This window comes from Dendronephthya gigantea, unplaced genomic scaffold, assembly GCF_004324835.1.
Source record: "Dendronephthya gigantea isolate DGI-Jeju-01 unplaced genomic scaffold, DenGig_1.0 000209F, whole genome shotgun sequence".
NCBI classification, from domain to species: Eukaryota; Metazoa; Cnidaria; class Anthozoa; order Malacalcyonacea; family Nephtheidae; genus Dendronephthya; species Dendronephthya gigantea.
The window spans coordinates 275,322-291,898 of NW_021163219.1; the positions used below are offsets into that span (position 1 = coordinate 275,322).

The following is a 16,577-nucleotide window of genomic DNA, read 5'->3' on the forward strand; positions in this document are numbered from 1 at the left end:
TAATTTTCGGCCATTAGCAAACATTAATCGCCTTATATATCGCCACATATCGTGGGATTAAATAAGTAATAAGGTGAAAATATTTATAATCCTCTCAAAACTAATACGTGGACAAACAGTCTTAAGTCTTCACTTATCTAAATAGTCGCATTTTATAAAAAAAGTGTACGTGCTGTAGGCCATTCAAGTTCTTATGTTAATCAATTGTGTTAAAAATGTTGCGCGGTCAAGCATGTAATAGATTACGTCATCAAAAGTTCAATTCGATAAAATAAGAGTGAAAATAGTTTAACTTGAAAGATATTGTTCACAAACGTATTGTTTGTAATTATTACTAGTTGTTGATGATGAATATTTTAAGTTGTGAACATTTTTAAATATTGATCGATTGACCAAAAGACCAACTCGACTAGGGCGACAACGCCTTAAACAAACAAGATATGAGAGCTGGAACGAGCTTCTAAGACCAACCCACATTTCTAACTTACAACGCTGATTGGTTGGATAAGGATCAGCCCACTCTGGTTGATGACGTCTGCAAGTTTCCCTCAACCGTTACTATAAAAGGGCGTGCACAACACCCCAACCTTCAGTGGACTAGCGGAGTAGAAAGCATGTGAAACGTTAAGAAGCTCAACCTTACAGGACAGACAACCAAAGACAAGAACAGAAAACAACGAGGTCCGAAAGGACGAAGAATCCGAAGAGAAGAGAAGAACGAAGCCAAAAACTAACATTAAAAAACGTTAGTTAACAATTGTAAAAGATCTCCTACCTCGCGTAGAAAAGACTGTTATAAATGAAAAACATATACCAACTAGGATAAGGAGTTGTTGCAGAGGCATTAAAATTCTAAAATGGCTTGCAGAATTTATAGTTTTTTTGGAGTCTGAAAAACGTCCCCCGGCCTACGGCCTCGTTACATTTTTTTTGGATCCGGGCCTCGCAATCGGTAAATAACATATATATCTTCGTTCGCACTGGGCGACACAAGGGCGACACCGGGATTTTGTCACCAGCAGACGGGTTTCACTTCTCGCCAATAAAGCGCTACGAAAAACCAACTCCGACAACTGGTATATAATAAAAAATTAATCAACTGTTATTGTTTGTATGTTTTCTTGCAGGAAACCAAGCACTCCGTCCATCCGATCTTATATCTAATCATATCATCCATCGTTTGGGAGAGTGCCACATTCTCTGTATTAGTCAAGAAAATTGCTATGGTTACAACTACAGAGTGAGGTCAAGCAACCTTTATACAGCAAACTGTCAGTTGAGCAACAGCTCGGTGAAGATGAACAAAACAAAAATGAAGAATGGGCCATGGGTTTTTTACGAAGATGTTTTGGTAAGAGCCAAATTATGCAACTGAATTGTTTATAAACCACAACTCATTTTACATTGCTCTGCAACAAAGATTGCAGCAATATGTGAATTTACGATGTTCTTTTTCTTTCTCATATAGGTCACAGAAGGTAAGAAAAAAAAACGCATTAAGAGTTTGCATTTGCAGGTAATTCCATAGGAATAAACTATATTTGGAAATAGAAAGTCCCTTTTTAGAGCATGCAAATAATATTCTGATTCATGTTTTATCTAATTTTTCAACATAATTATATGAGGTTCTAAATATTTTTATGTTCTACACTCCAAGCAGATTACAAGGCACATAACGTAGCAAAAATATCGTTTTTAATGACATTATTCGCATTATGGAGTCCTTTTGACAAATTGAACAATAGTAATACATATATATGTTACGTGTTTATTTCTATAACCTTAACTTTGTTGACTTTATCAAACACAAAAAATACAACAAATTTAATGAATAAACTATAAAAACCAGAGAGGTGCTGAAATCACCTAACGCTCGCCTGCACTGTTTGTCTAGAATAAGGCTAAACTCTGTATGAAAGGTATCTGTATGAAGCACAAATTACCGATCTTTTTATTACAAATTACAAGGCTAAAATCCGCGTTGGAAGGTAATATTAAGCACAAACTTCAGATATTAGTTGTGACCTCAGAATTACTGGCCAAAACTGGCCTCGGAATTACATTAGTTTTATTTGTGACCAATATTTCTTCCGTTTGTCGCAATCCGCGCACGTGATATCAACAGGTAAGTTAACGGACCAGGCAAAAGTCCCTGCTTTAAGCCGGGCGCACACACAACGATTTTACGGTAGTTGGTCCATTCAGGTTTAGACATATAGGCAGCGCTTGCCCAGACATGTTTTCCTTCTCGCGGCGCTCGCGCCTCGCGCGTGTACGCGAGTCTACTTGGTCTAATCTGACCAAGTATAGATTGCCAGTCGCCACATTTTGATGAAAACATCCATCTAGACAATCTAGACAGGAATCGGCCGACTAAAATCGTCGTGTGTGCGCCTAGCTTTATGAAATAAACAAGATTGGATTTTTATATCTACACAAAAAAGGATTATGCATCAAACAACGAAAAGGTATGTACATAAATCTTATAGGTGCTTTAATAATATATTTGCATGTGTATCTACATAAATAATATGCAAATATATGTCACATGCGTTGCCATTAATTTGCCTTTGCATTCCGAGCCTATCGGCTTTCTACTTATAAATACTTATGTGCTAAAGCTTGTAATTGCGAATTATCTGACAATATTCTTTAAACTTTAACGTTGGACTATGTTTTATATATTTTCACTCCCTGAATGATTTCTATATTAAGCGATTGAATTTTGATACGGCATGTCACAACACAATCTCATAATTTATAATTGTACATGTACAATACAAACAAATGGTAGCATACAGGTGAAAATATTTGAAAGTTTCTCATTTGGCTTAGGGTTGTACAAATAGTTTCGTGAAATATGATTCAGCTACAACTTTGAACTAAAAAAAACAGGGCTACACAATAGCCTTGAAAATCGTAATGAGCGTGATAACTCTGGATAACTCTAACATTGACTTTATCATGATGCTAATAAGCTTAACATTTGCCTTATCATTTGATAATTTTGAGCAAAGCTCTCTTTATTATTGTATAAATGTGTACCAAATGGCACTGAATAGTCACAATGCATATCTATGACTTATATTTATGATGATTCCTCTGATGTAAAGCCATAATATTTAAAAAATATAGCATCTTAACATTGACCTTATCATTATGCTAATTAGCTTAATATTCACCTTATCATTTGATAATTTTGACAAAATTCCCATTATTTTTGTGTAAATGTGTACTAAATGTCACCATATAGTCACAAGACATATCGATGAGCTATATTTATGATGAATCTTCTGATGCAAAGCCAAAATATTTAAAAAATATAACATCTTAACATTGACCTTATCATTATGCTAATTAGCTTAACATTCACCTTATCATTTGATAATTTTGAGCAAAACTCTCTTTATTATTGTATAAATGTGTACCAAATGGCAATAAATAGTCACAATGCATATTGATGACTTATATTGATAATGATTCCTCTGATGTAAAGCCAAAGTATAGAAAAAATATAGCATTTTAACATTGACCTTATCATTATATTTTTTTGTATAATGTTCACTCCCCCCTGGTAAATGGTTCTTTTGCAACAAATAGACTCCTTAAGTAGATAAGTTGAAAATAATGGGAAAATAAAAGTGGCATCTTAACATTCTACTTATCATGTAGTGTGGACGCGGACGGGGACGGGGACGGGGACGGGGACGGGGACGGGGACGGGGACGGGGACGGGGACGGGGACGGGGACGGGGACGGGGACGGGGACGGGGACGGGGACGGGGACGGGGACGGGGACGGGGACGGGGACGGGGACGGGGACGGGGACGCGGACGCGGACGCGGACGCGGACGCGGACGCGGACGCCAAGACTATAGCAATAGCTCTCTTGCACTAAAGTGCAGGCGAGCTAAAAAACTATATGAATTCTGGAAGCCATTTTAAAGTTTTTGTACGTCAACAACTCCTTATAAAGAAATCCTAGTTGGGAAACAACTAATGAAAAGGAAAATATTGTTACCATAGCAACTAAATCATAAAATTCGATTAAAAAAACAACACATTGACAGCCGAAAAAAGAGTAAAAGTCCAAAGTAAGAATTTTTCGGGTAAGTTTTTTATTTTTTACAGTGTTTTGGCCTTTTCCAGAAATGTTTTTACACATTTTAGCCGCATTTTGCTTTGGTATTGTAGTTTTGTTTACATTTTTCACTGAAGACTGGAAGCATTTCACAGCGGGCCTGATGCAAAATTCCGGCCCGCTGTGAAATGCTTCTCAGCCAATCAGTTTGCTTTATTTAGACAGTTGAAAACTAAAAAGTTTTAATACAGGAAGCCGTGCAAGTAAAAAAAACTATCGTGCAACTTTTTTAAAAAAAAATGCAAATGCTAATAACGCAGTCTACATAGTTACCCTATTTAAAACATATGCGTAATAATTAACTTGCCGTAAATAATCTGGTTAGGAAAACAAAAACATGTTCTATGAACTGTTCCACGAAAAACGTCCTTTGTAGCTTAGTGGCGATAGCAATTCTCCGGTATCGGACAAGCGTAGGTGCAATTCTTGCCAGGAGACTGTAACTAAGTAAATTGTATTTAATTCACAATCAACACCAATTTTAACGGTTTATTATACCACCCTATGACACTTTATGATCGGAGGTGATCAATTTTTTTCGTATTTATCTTCTAAATAATATGAATATTAACGTATGAAAAATGTTATTTCAGATATTGATGAGTGTGGGAAAGGAACGCACCAATGTAGTAAAAAAGCAAATTGCAGTAACACACCAGGTTCATATAACTGCCAGTGTCAAATTGGTTACGAAGGAAATGGAAAGAAATGCAATGGTACACAATTATTTCTCATCATTTGAATCAGCATTGCTGTTATATATCTTGAGTGCAACTTAAACCAATTTTCATAATCAATTATTCCCTCATCAGCCCATATTGAAAAGATATGTAAGATATTGAAACAAAATTTTTGTTCGCAGAAAAGGAATCTTTTATATGAGTAAACTTTGCAGATATCAATGAATGTGCAGATAGTCCATGTGGTTACAATGCAAACTGCACAAACACGAATGGTTCATACATTTGTGAATGTCGAACTGGATATGAAGGAAATGGAATTAATTGCACAGGTTAGATCCGGGTGCGATTGTCAGAGAGGCTGGATAAGGCAAAGTTTAAATATACTCTCATAGATCTTGTGAATGAATGAAACTGCATATGTGCATTTAATGTATACTTCAAATGACAATGAACATGAAAATGTATACCTTCAATGTACATTGAAATATTTCAGCTTATTTGTCCAATAAAAAGATGACATTTTTACTGGAATAAACATAATTTATTTATTTATTTTTTCGTGTCTGAAATCCAGGTTTTTAACCAATCAAAAAGAGGCTTTTCACGGCGGCCATCTTTGTGATCAACTTCAAAGTTCCGACGGTGAACATGCATGCATACATTAATAAATGGAAAACTTTGAAGTTGACCTGAAATATTCCATGAAAAACCTGTATTGCTTCCCCTCTTTGTATATCTACAGCACCGTACTTGGACCGCTTCATTTGTTGCGGGGGGGGGATGTGTTTTTTATTCATGCATATTTACATATAATAGGCACAATAGCGTACAAAAGAAATCATTCGGGCATGAATAAGACAAAAAAATGAATAACATGCACCCCCCTCCAATTAAGCTATGTAGCTATGTATATATATATATATATATATATAATAATATATATAATATATATATAATATATATATATATTATATATATATATATATATATATATATATATATACACCCATATACATTCATTTGCAAAAACGTTGGCCGCAGATAGATAGATAGATAGATAATTACTCGAAGTCTAATTAGAATTGCATATGATTACATTTGCTTGGGATTTCAATCATATTACACAACATATGCAATTCTAATTAGATTTCAGGTATCTATCTATCTATCTATCTATCTATCTATCTATCTGTGGCCAACGTTTTTGCAAACGGGTGTATATATATATATTATATATAATATATATATATATTATATAATTAATATATTATATATAAACAGGTGTAGTGATAGAAACTATCGTGAAGATAGAAACTAGCGCATACAAAATCGTCTGGGTAGAGTGCTCAATGCTAATGCAGAGCGGCATAACACAAGATGAGAAAACGCAGGTTACTTCATCGAAATTTTATTTACTACAGGACTGTTTCGTATGACAAGCTTATAGCTTGCCACACTCGTCAGGTAAATAATATAATATTACAACAGCACGACGGACTATATACAGGAGATGCATAATTAATTAGATCATGTTACATGGGTGTTACTAAGGAGAAATTTCTTTCGATGTCGGCAGGCGGATACGAGTTCGTTGCGTTTGTTAAGAGAGCTTCGTGCTGTTGTAATATTATATTATTTACCTGACGAGTGTGGCAAGCTATAAGCTTGTCATACGAAACAGTCCTGTAGTAAATAAAATTTCGATGAAGTAACCTGCGTTTTCTCATCTTGTGTTATGCCGCTCTGCATTAGCATTGAGCACTCTACCCAGACGATTTTGTATGCGCTAGTTTCTATCTTCACGATAGTTTCTATCACTACACCTGTATATCACGCTCCTTCACTGTCGAGCACTCTAATACATATCGAAATGGAACCCACAAACCTTGGCTACTCCACGAAGAATATCCCAACAGCACAGTCGAACATGTACAGAAGATGCCTAATTGAAAAAACGCAATCCTTCCTTCAACGTTTGAGATGGAAAGCGCACCACTTTCTCCACAAAACTGACACTTCAATCAAGAGAGAAACATATGGCTTCAAAACAACAACATCACCACCACCAATCGCCGAACTTCATGATTTCGAGGAAAGAATGCTAACGCTAGTTCAGAACATTGAATTCCAACCGTCAACATCTGCATTCCAAAATAAACTGAACCAAGACATTAAGAAAATAAAGAAAGACAACGAACTGTTCATACCCGCCGACAAGACTACCAACTTCTACCGCGTGAAACCCGAGCCATACAAACAACTTCTCCATGCACAACAGCATTACAAAAACCTACAAGAAAGCGGCAGCAAACAGCACAGCCGAAGTAGCCAAAGAAGAACGGAGAATCGCGAAAAACCTAAAGTTAGATAGTAGAATCGATGCAATGGCCGAGAAAGAATGTTTCATTACGTTAAAAGACCACAAGCCAAACTTCAACAACAATCCGACAACGCGCCTCATCAATCCCGCAAAATCCGAGATCGGCATTATTAGTAAAAAAATCCTCGAGCGAATCAACAATAAAATTATATCTTCCACCGGTGTGATGCAATGGAAAAACAGTATCTCTGTCATTCAATGGTTCAAGAACATTGATAACAAACCCGCACACTCGTTTATCAGCTTTGACGTCGTTGATTTTTATCCATCGAAAACAGACGAGCTTTTAAACAAGGCTATCGCATTCGCGTCCCAATATGATGAGATAACAGAAGAAGAAAGTCACATCATAATTCAAGCCAAGAACTCCTTGCTCTTTAGTGAAAACCAAGCTTGGTGCAAGAAGGACAGTAGCTCGAATTTTGATGTGACAATGGGCAGTTTTGACGGTGTGGAAACATGCGAACTGGTGGGAGCCTACTTGCTATCACAACTTCCTGCCACGTATAGAAATGCTATTGGTTTGTACCGAGATGATGGCCTGAGCGCGTTCAACGTCCCTCGAGATAGAAAAAATAAAGAAAGAAATCTGTAAAGTGTTCAGCGACAATAAACTCAAACTAACTATCGAGGCTAACAAGAAATGCGTAAACTTTCTAGACATTACATTCAATCTAATGACCGGAACATTCAAACCGTATACAAAGCCAGGCAACATGCCCCAGTACGTCAACGTCAAGAGCAACCACCCTCCCTCCATTATGCGTAGAATCCCCGAAACGATCAATGAACGCCTTTCAAAAATTTCATCAGACAAGGAATCATTCGATTCAAGCAAGCGCCCATACCAAGAAGCGTTAAAGAAGAGTGGATACAACTATAACTTACACTACAATCCCCAACCTACTCAACGAACCCGACAAAGAACCAGAAACGTCACTTGGTACAACCCACCTTACAGCTCAAACGTCAAAACCGATATTGGCCACAAGTTCCTTAAAGCCATAGATGAATCCTTTCCCCCAAACCATCCATTGCACAAAATCTTCATAAAAATATATATAATATATATAATATATATATATATATATATATATATACGTTTTTTAAAAAAAAGTCCGTCTCAACAGAATAAATGAATATATTCAAACGCTAGTTCCTGCCTGGATTGTACTGCATTAAAAATAGTGAAATAGCTACTATCCTCGACCAAGCAGTTTCCAGTAATTTATAATGCTAATAATGTTCTTAACTTGAATACACATTTATTATTATTCTAGATGTCGACGAATGTGAAAAAAAACGCACAAATGTGACAACAATGCAAAATGCACCAACACTCCAGGTTCATTCAGCTGCCAGTGTCAACATGGTTACACAGGAGAAGGACGGAAATGCGAAGGTAGCTATGAAATTGTTTTCTTTTGTGAAATAAAAAACAAAACATAGCAATATACTGATATTTTTATATTTGTGAAATCTCGAACTGTATATGAAAGAAATGGAACAAATTGCACAGGTTAGATCAGGGGCGGTTGTCCGAAAGGCGTTTAGATTAAATGCTGGATAAGCCAAAGTTTAAAAACACTCTCATAGACCTTGTGAATGACTGAAATTGGATATACGCATTTAGTATGTACTTCTGTTGAAAATTAAACTATTTACATCGAAGTATTTCAGCTTATTTGTCCAATAAAAAGATAAATTGACCTTTATTTTGAGCTTGTCCACAGGGTAACTTATATCCACACATTTTACGTCATTTTTACAGCAATAAACAGAATTTATATATTTATTTTTTCGGGTCTGATATGCAGACTTTTAACCAATCCAGTAGAGGTTTTTCATGGTGACTGTCTTCATGATCAACTACAAATACCGACAAGGAACATGCATATAAAGGGAGAACTTTGAAGTTGTACACAAAGATGGCCGCCATAAAAAATTTGTATTACTTCCCCTTTTTGTATATCTATATCACCGTAGTTAGAGCGCTTACGAAAAAATGAATAAAATGCACCCCCATCAAATTAAGCTATGCAGCTATATATATGTGTGTATACGCCTTTTAAAAAAAAGCCCGTCTTGCAGAACAGAATAATATGAATATATTTTAATGCTAGTTGCTGCCTTGATTAATTGCACTGCATTACAAATAATAAAATATCTATTATCCTCGACGAAGCAGTTTCCAGTTATTTATAATGCTAATAATGTTCTTAACTTGAATATACCTTTATTATTATTCTAGATGTCGACGAATGTGAAAAAGGAACGCACAAATGTGACAACAATGCAAATTGCACCAACACTCCAGGTTCATTCAGCTGCCAGTGTCAACATGGTTACACAGGTGAAGGACGGAAATGCGAAGGTAGCTATAAAATTGTTTTCAGTTGTGAAATAAAAAACAAAACATGGCAATATACTGATATTTTTATATTTGTGAATGTCGAACTGGATATGAAGGAAATGGAATAAATTGCACAGGTTAGATCCGGGGCGGTTGTCCGAAAAAAGTTAAATGCTGGATAAGCCAAAGTTTTAAAATATTCTCATAGACCTTGTAAATGACAGAAACTGGATATACGCATTTAATATATGTACTTCCATCGACAATCAAACTATTTACATCGAAATATTTCAGCTCATTTGTCCAATAAAAAGATAAATTTGACCTTTATTTTCAACTTATCCACAGGGTAACTTATCCACACATTTTACGTCATTTTTACAGCAATAAACAGAATTTATATATTTTTTTTTCGGGTCTGATATGCAGGTTTTCAGGCGCGGATCCAGCCGAAAATCTGACCGTGTCATATAGGACTAAAAATTTTCCGGGTGGGGGGACGACTATGGACCCTCCGAAACAAACATTTTCTGAGCTTTGGTTCTACAATAATCTTCAGCGAACGTTTAAAGGCGAATATTGAAATTCCCTGTACTTTCATAAAACCACAAAACCATTTTCAAAATTTTTGATAAGGTATTTACCGATATTTCATTCACACTCAACTTAACGTTGAAATTTTCATACACAAATTATTCACAGACCACAGCGTAAATGCAAATTTGTATCATGGGGCCGGGCGCTTCCATTAAGCGGCTAAAAAGGTCAGACTGGTCATATTTTAAATTGAAATAGAGTATTATGTTAAGAATATAACGGTGAAACTGCATTTTCCGTGCTAGGCAGATGAAAAATACCTGTAATCTGTCTGTACCGAAATACAACAGAACCGGTCTGGCCGTTTTTCCATATAGAGAAGAGCGCCTCACTATTGTTCAATTTAAAACCTAAGAGTTTAAGTAAATATTTTCAGTAATTTTCAGTATTAGTCTCTTGAGAAATAGTAGTTTAAAAATTGTCGTTGCGATTGTATAACGCGAGCGAGCGAGCGAGCTAAGCCTTTCTTTATAGTAATAATTCCATCGTGTTGTAGCCTGAAGAGCGATATTTCCCCTGAAATATGCTCGCTTAGATTTGCTTTTGAGAAATTTCGACGGATTCATGTATTAATGGATTCGATTCAGCCTGAATCAGCCAGGATGCAGCGAACAGACCAATTTAACGTGTTATGTATAAACTATATCCGAGTTCGAAGTCGAGAAGTGTCGAACTTTATTGTTTATCACGCTTATTGCGCAATCAAAAACAGGCCACCGTGTCGCACCGTGGCTCACGTGACAAAAGCTTCCCTTGTGATTGGTTTGCTACACTGCACCGTGTCCGAACGTTACTATATTTAGTAACAATTGCGCAATAACCTGCATGCTGATCATGACAACTAGTTGCTGTGATCGCCGCATCGAATGCACGACTAGCTTCCGAACATACTCGGCACAATTCGGCAAGCTTTCGGCGAATTTTATAGTTCAGTGTTAACTGAACAATCATAATATAAAACAAGGAATAATAATTGGAAATTTGTTCCCACTGAATTCAGCAGGAATTGGTAATAATATGAAAGATACTACCCAAATTATTTGTGATTCAAAGAAATAATATGTACTTCTAAATAATCTGTGAATATTAGATTGCAGATGGGAAAATTCTGGATGGGAAAATCTGACCGTGGCTCGAGCCACGTTCCATACGGTCTACATCCGCGCCTGATGCCGGTTTTTAACCAATCCAGTAGAGGTTTTTCATGGTGGCTGTCTTCATGATCAGCTACAAATACAGACAAGGAACATGCATATAAAGAGGAGAACTTTGAAGTTGTACACAAAGATGGCCGCCATGAAAAACCTCTATTACTTCCCCTTTTTGTATATCTATATCACCGTAGTTAGAGCACTTAATTTGGGGGCTGTTATTGTATTTGTCCATATTTTCATATCATTGGGACAATAGCGTACAAAAGAAATCGTTCGGGCATGAATAAGACGAAAAAATGAATAAAATGCACCCCCATCAAATTAAGCTATGCAGCTATATATATGTGTGTTTACGCTTTTTTAAAAAAAAGCCCGTCTTCCAGAACAGAATAATATGAATATATTTTAACGCTAGTTGCTGCCTTGATTGCACTGCATTACAAATAATAAAATATCTATTATCCTCGACGAAGCAATTTCCAGTAAATTTATGATGCTAATAACGTTCTTAACTTTAATATACCTTATTATTACTCTAGATGTCGACGAATGTGAAAAAGGAACGCACAAATGTGACAAAAATGCAAAATGCACCAACACTCCAGGTTCATTCAACTGCCAGTGTCAACGTGGTTACACAGGAGAAGGACGGAAATGCGAAGGTGGCTATAAAATTGTTTTCAGTTGTGAAATAAAAAACAAAACATGGCAATATACTGATATTTTTCATGGTTGACTATTTTTCATGATTACTTCATGGTTGGCGAGTGCGTACGATATTTATGCACGAGTTGTGAATCGGAAAACGAACGCGTGAGCGTGGCGAACGAGTGAGTTTGCGATCCTTCACAACGATTTTAATAAAAATCGTACAAACGAGCCAACAATGAAGTAATTTGTTTATTAAATGTGTATAGACAATTTGACAACGAGAAAATCACAAAATGATAATAAACTTTTCAACTTGAATCATCAAGTAATCTAAATAAACAAGCTTCTACTTTTTGTGAATCTACCAAGATTAAAATTAGCATAAATAGTTATAGATCCATTTCAATATTCAACCCAAGGGGTCCATTGTCTTGAGTATAATAATCCAATACTTTATGGTCTTAAATAATATATTAATCCAATACTTTGTAGGTTCTGCCAGATTAGTTTAATGATAACTATCTCACAACATTAATTAACCCATTACGCTCTTTTGTCAGAAAATGACAATGAAAAACGCTTATGAGTGTTCCCGGTTGCAAATCACTTTCTTTTTACATGCTTTATATAATTATTCCATCTCAAACGGAATTTATCCGTTGTCTGAGCAACATATTGTTTGCTATATACACGAAGAACCGACAGATTACGTTGATGAAAACCGCCTTCCTGCGATACTTGCCGACTGTCCCAAGTAAGCATCGCTGAGCATCGGCAACTATCTGGGAGTGGTGAAAACCAGGCCTAAGAGTCCAGTTAAAGTTATGGTTCACTACATAATTGTTTTGGTCTCCTTCATGTTATGACATGTCAATCATTTAGGTTTCTTACATCCCTGTTCCCTTATTAATGGTGCATGGTAGCCTCTATACCTTAGCTTTAATCAAATAGCTTCTTAAGTTGCGGCCAGTTCTAAATGCCGCAAAACTAAAGTTCAGGGTAAATACTTTACGAGCTTCTGCATCTAAATACAATATGTGCAAGTATTTCTTAATCACCAGACCGAAGTGCTTTAGCAAAGGATGAAAAGTTATTTTTAAAGGCCCTCCAGTCTTACATCTTCGTTCCTTAATTGCCTTTCATTGTTCTATGTTCTATGATATATTCATCAAACTCTCTTAGTTTCCTTCTCAATGAACCATGTAGGGTTTGATCTATTTTTGAACCATTGAAAATGATGAATAACTATTTCGGAAAATTTTGGTAGATCTATAAGTAGAAGCTTGTTACTCCGGCGTGAGCGACGGAGTTGAAAATTCGCCTCGGTTTTGTTTTGTTTTATTTTTTTTTTGTTTTTTATATTTTTCGTAGTCGCAAGTCTGTAATGGCGCGAAATATATTAGTTAATTTAAATGTGTATGTGACCGTATTTATCTACGTTCCAGTCTTGTCTCCCAAGAGTTGTGGTGCACAGCTTTGGTAAATTTTTCGATGCGTGATTCGATTTCGCTCGCATGATACGGCAATTCCTTCAAGAGCAACAAATAAACCGTTCTTTTCATGCTTTTCGACTAAGTTTAGATTGAATTGGGGTAAGAATATATTTAATACATGTACATTCTGGTCCTATTTTGATAATATCGCTGCTATTTCGCCGCTTAACAAGATGATGTGGTCGTGTATGGGCGCGTTGACACGTCGTAGTTTGCACAGGATTGTTAATATAACTATATAAGCCCGAATCTCAAAGGCAAAGTGTAAGACAAAGCGAATATATCATGTGGTTTATTTACATTTTTGAACAATTGATCTTTTATACTTTTTAAAGTACGATGTGCTTCTGAATTTCGCAATCGAATATTTAGGTTCGCAAGGCATCTAAATGCGAATATGAACTGTATTGTTTATGTTCAAAAGCTCTATATTGAAGACTGGCACGTGCGCCGAAGTTAACGCCAGAACAGGCGTCTTGTTATATTTAGTTTACTTGATGAAGATATTAAAGTTGAAACGTTTATAATGATTATGTGATTGATTTATAAATGGCTTTTTGCCAGTTGATATGATTGCCTTGTGACACACGTGAAACACCGTGTAGCCATATTTTTAATGGCCTTTTTAGATACTGCTCTACTTCTCTTATTACACCTTTTTAAAAGGTGCTCTTGCAACATAATCATGTTTTGGTGAAAAACTATATGCATGTACATGATCAAAATATATATTAATAATGAGATTAATGCAAAGTAAACTCGATCATAGCAAAATGGGTATATCAGAATAATGCTAAAAACGGTTTTATATCACACATCATTTATATTCAAACATGGAACATTTAAAAAAATTTTCAACTCAATATAATATTTTAACCAATGATAACGAAATTAATGACCTAAAAACTGAGCATTCATGCATTAATGGCATTCTTTGTATCACACGCGGCCCTCATTTCTTAGAAACGCGATGTGCCGCAAATTTGCATAAACCTGTCAAATGACATCTTATTTCCAGTTTAAAAGGTATTTTAGAAGCAAAGTTAGGTGCCACAATTGAGAATTTTGCAATATTCCAAGATCTATAATTTTTTAATTTCACGTCAAGCGTTCAATGGCCTTCATTACTTTGGCTTTAAAATTACATATTGCTGATTTTCAGTTGAAGATACACTAAACCCCAGCTTCAACCCACATAATTAGTTCCGATGGTACAAAAAAAGAGAAAAAATGGTGCCATTCCATGCATTGGTAACCTCAAAAATTAGCATATTTTGGGCAATTTTGGACGGTTGAGAAAAGTTCGCATAGCGGCTGTAAAAACACTTCGCGATGATTCTAACTCAGGTTTCTTAGTCAGTATAGATAAGAGTATCGACGGTAGAAATATAAAAGAAATCTATTTTTGAAGCTCAGATCCAATGATCCGCTTTTTCAAAGGCTCCCTATTAATAATTAAAATAATTTAACATAACACTAGCTATAGATGAGAAAATTAAACTCCAAATAAGGTAAGAATCTAGATCTTGTGGTATTTTTGCAATTTTTTCCAAAAAATATACGGCCGTTGCGAGATTGCTATGCTACATTGTTTGCAATTTGGAAAAAATATATCCATACTTCTTTTCTTACACACCCCTTCAAACTCTTTAACCCACAAAAATTTTCTAACTATCATGTTACCCTCTCTTGTAGTACGAATTAATGTTTACACATTCGTTGTATTTGTCGGACGCAGATATTCTAAAGACAATAAATCTTAAACAATATTTTCAGCTGAATGCCCTCTTGGGTGGGAGAAATTCGATGGACTCTGCTTTTATATCAGCAATGGCGTTTTGACATCATGGAATAATGCGAAAGACGACTGTCTTCAGCGTGTCGGTCATTTGGCAGTTCCAACCAACACGAATATGAATAATTATCTAAATCAGGCTATGAAACAACATAACGTCAACGCAGCGTGGATTGGTATGTACCGAAAATCTGGAAGTATCTTTTACACAGTGAGAGATGAGGAGATCTCCTATGGAAACTGGAACCCAGGGGAGCCTAACAACGCTGGCGGGAATGAAAACTGCGTGGAAATGTTCAACGGAGCAACAGGGAAATGGAATGATTTGCCATGTTCGATCAGTCGTCATTACTTCTGTCAGCGGCAACTGTGAATATTCGACAACAGCTGCAATTGAAAATAAGAAGAAAATACGGCGACGGACTTTACATTTAAATATTTAATCTGAAAAGAATCGTTTTAATTTTTTCCAATTAGTCAATCGTTTGCCGAGTTTCACTCTTTAATCGAAAATCAATATGAACGACATCTGAGAGCATTAATGATTTAAATATAAGTTATCTTCAAATCGAACCAGTAGCGTAGCTAGCCTGACGATTTTGTTCCGCTATGTTAATTTCGAGTTAATATAATAATTCAAGCTTTAGAAATCTATTGTTTTCACAGTCGGTTAACCCAAATCCGGATAACGGATATAACGGGTAACCGCGGTAACCGGATAGCCGGATAACGGTACCTCTAGAAACTGATCATTGATAAATATCAATATTCGATATCGAAATAAAGATTATAGAGAACATTTTTAGTCTGAACGGTAAATTAGATTAATTAAGAACAATTAACAGGGACTACAATTTCTATAACTATATAGAATGTCTATAATCTATTTGCATTTTTGAATTTTGATGTCTTTCAGTGCTTGTGGAAGTCTTCACTGCATTTAACAAATCTTGAATCTTATTGTAGTCAAAGGTAGGCGGACTGTGCTCGACCTCAAACTCGACAAAAAGTAAAAAGGACGAAAAGTTATATAAATGAACTTTCATCTGCAGTCTAGTCGCACGCCGAAGTCTGTGTGCTCGCGTAATATGACGAAAGTATCAAACAAATAAGCGCACAAGACGACCGGTATAGATAATCGAGGTGAAATATTCAAAGTCATATTCTCTCCATTCTTGAAGCATTCCTTATCAAACATAACAAACCCTTCTATTACATCTTTTCTACAATTTTCTATTTGCGCTTTTTCTCTCTGTTGTATATATTGCGTTTTAAAGTATTGTATTCCGTTCTGTCTTAAGATCACTTTGAAATAAAGTCGAAAATTAAT

At 35.8% G+C, this 16,577-nt stretch overlaps 1 protein-coding gene across 1 annotated transcript; it reads left to right on the forward strand.

The window, feature by feature from the left end:
• The first annotated feature begins 1,297 nt into the window (after positions 1 to 1,297).
• Positions 1,298 to 15,798, forward strand: LOC114539633 (neurogenic locus notch homolog protein 1-like). The gene is made up of 7 exons (XM_028560249.1): positions 1,298 to 1,351; positions 1,469 to 1,478; positions 4,735 to 4,857; positions 5,037 to 5,153; positions 9,456 to 9,578; positions 11,848 to 11,970; positions 15,229 to 15,798. The coding sequence occupies exons 1-7, from the start codon at positions 1,298 to 1,300 to the stop codon at positions 15,618 to 15,620; spliced, it is 942 nt and encodes a 313-aa protein (XP_028416050.1). The 3' UTR covers positions 15,621 to 15,798.
• Positions 15,799 to 16,577: the final 779 nt, after the last annotated feature.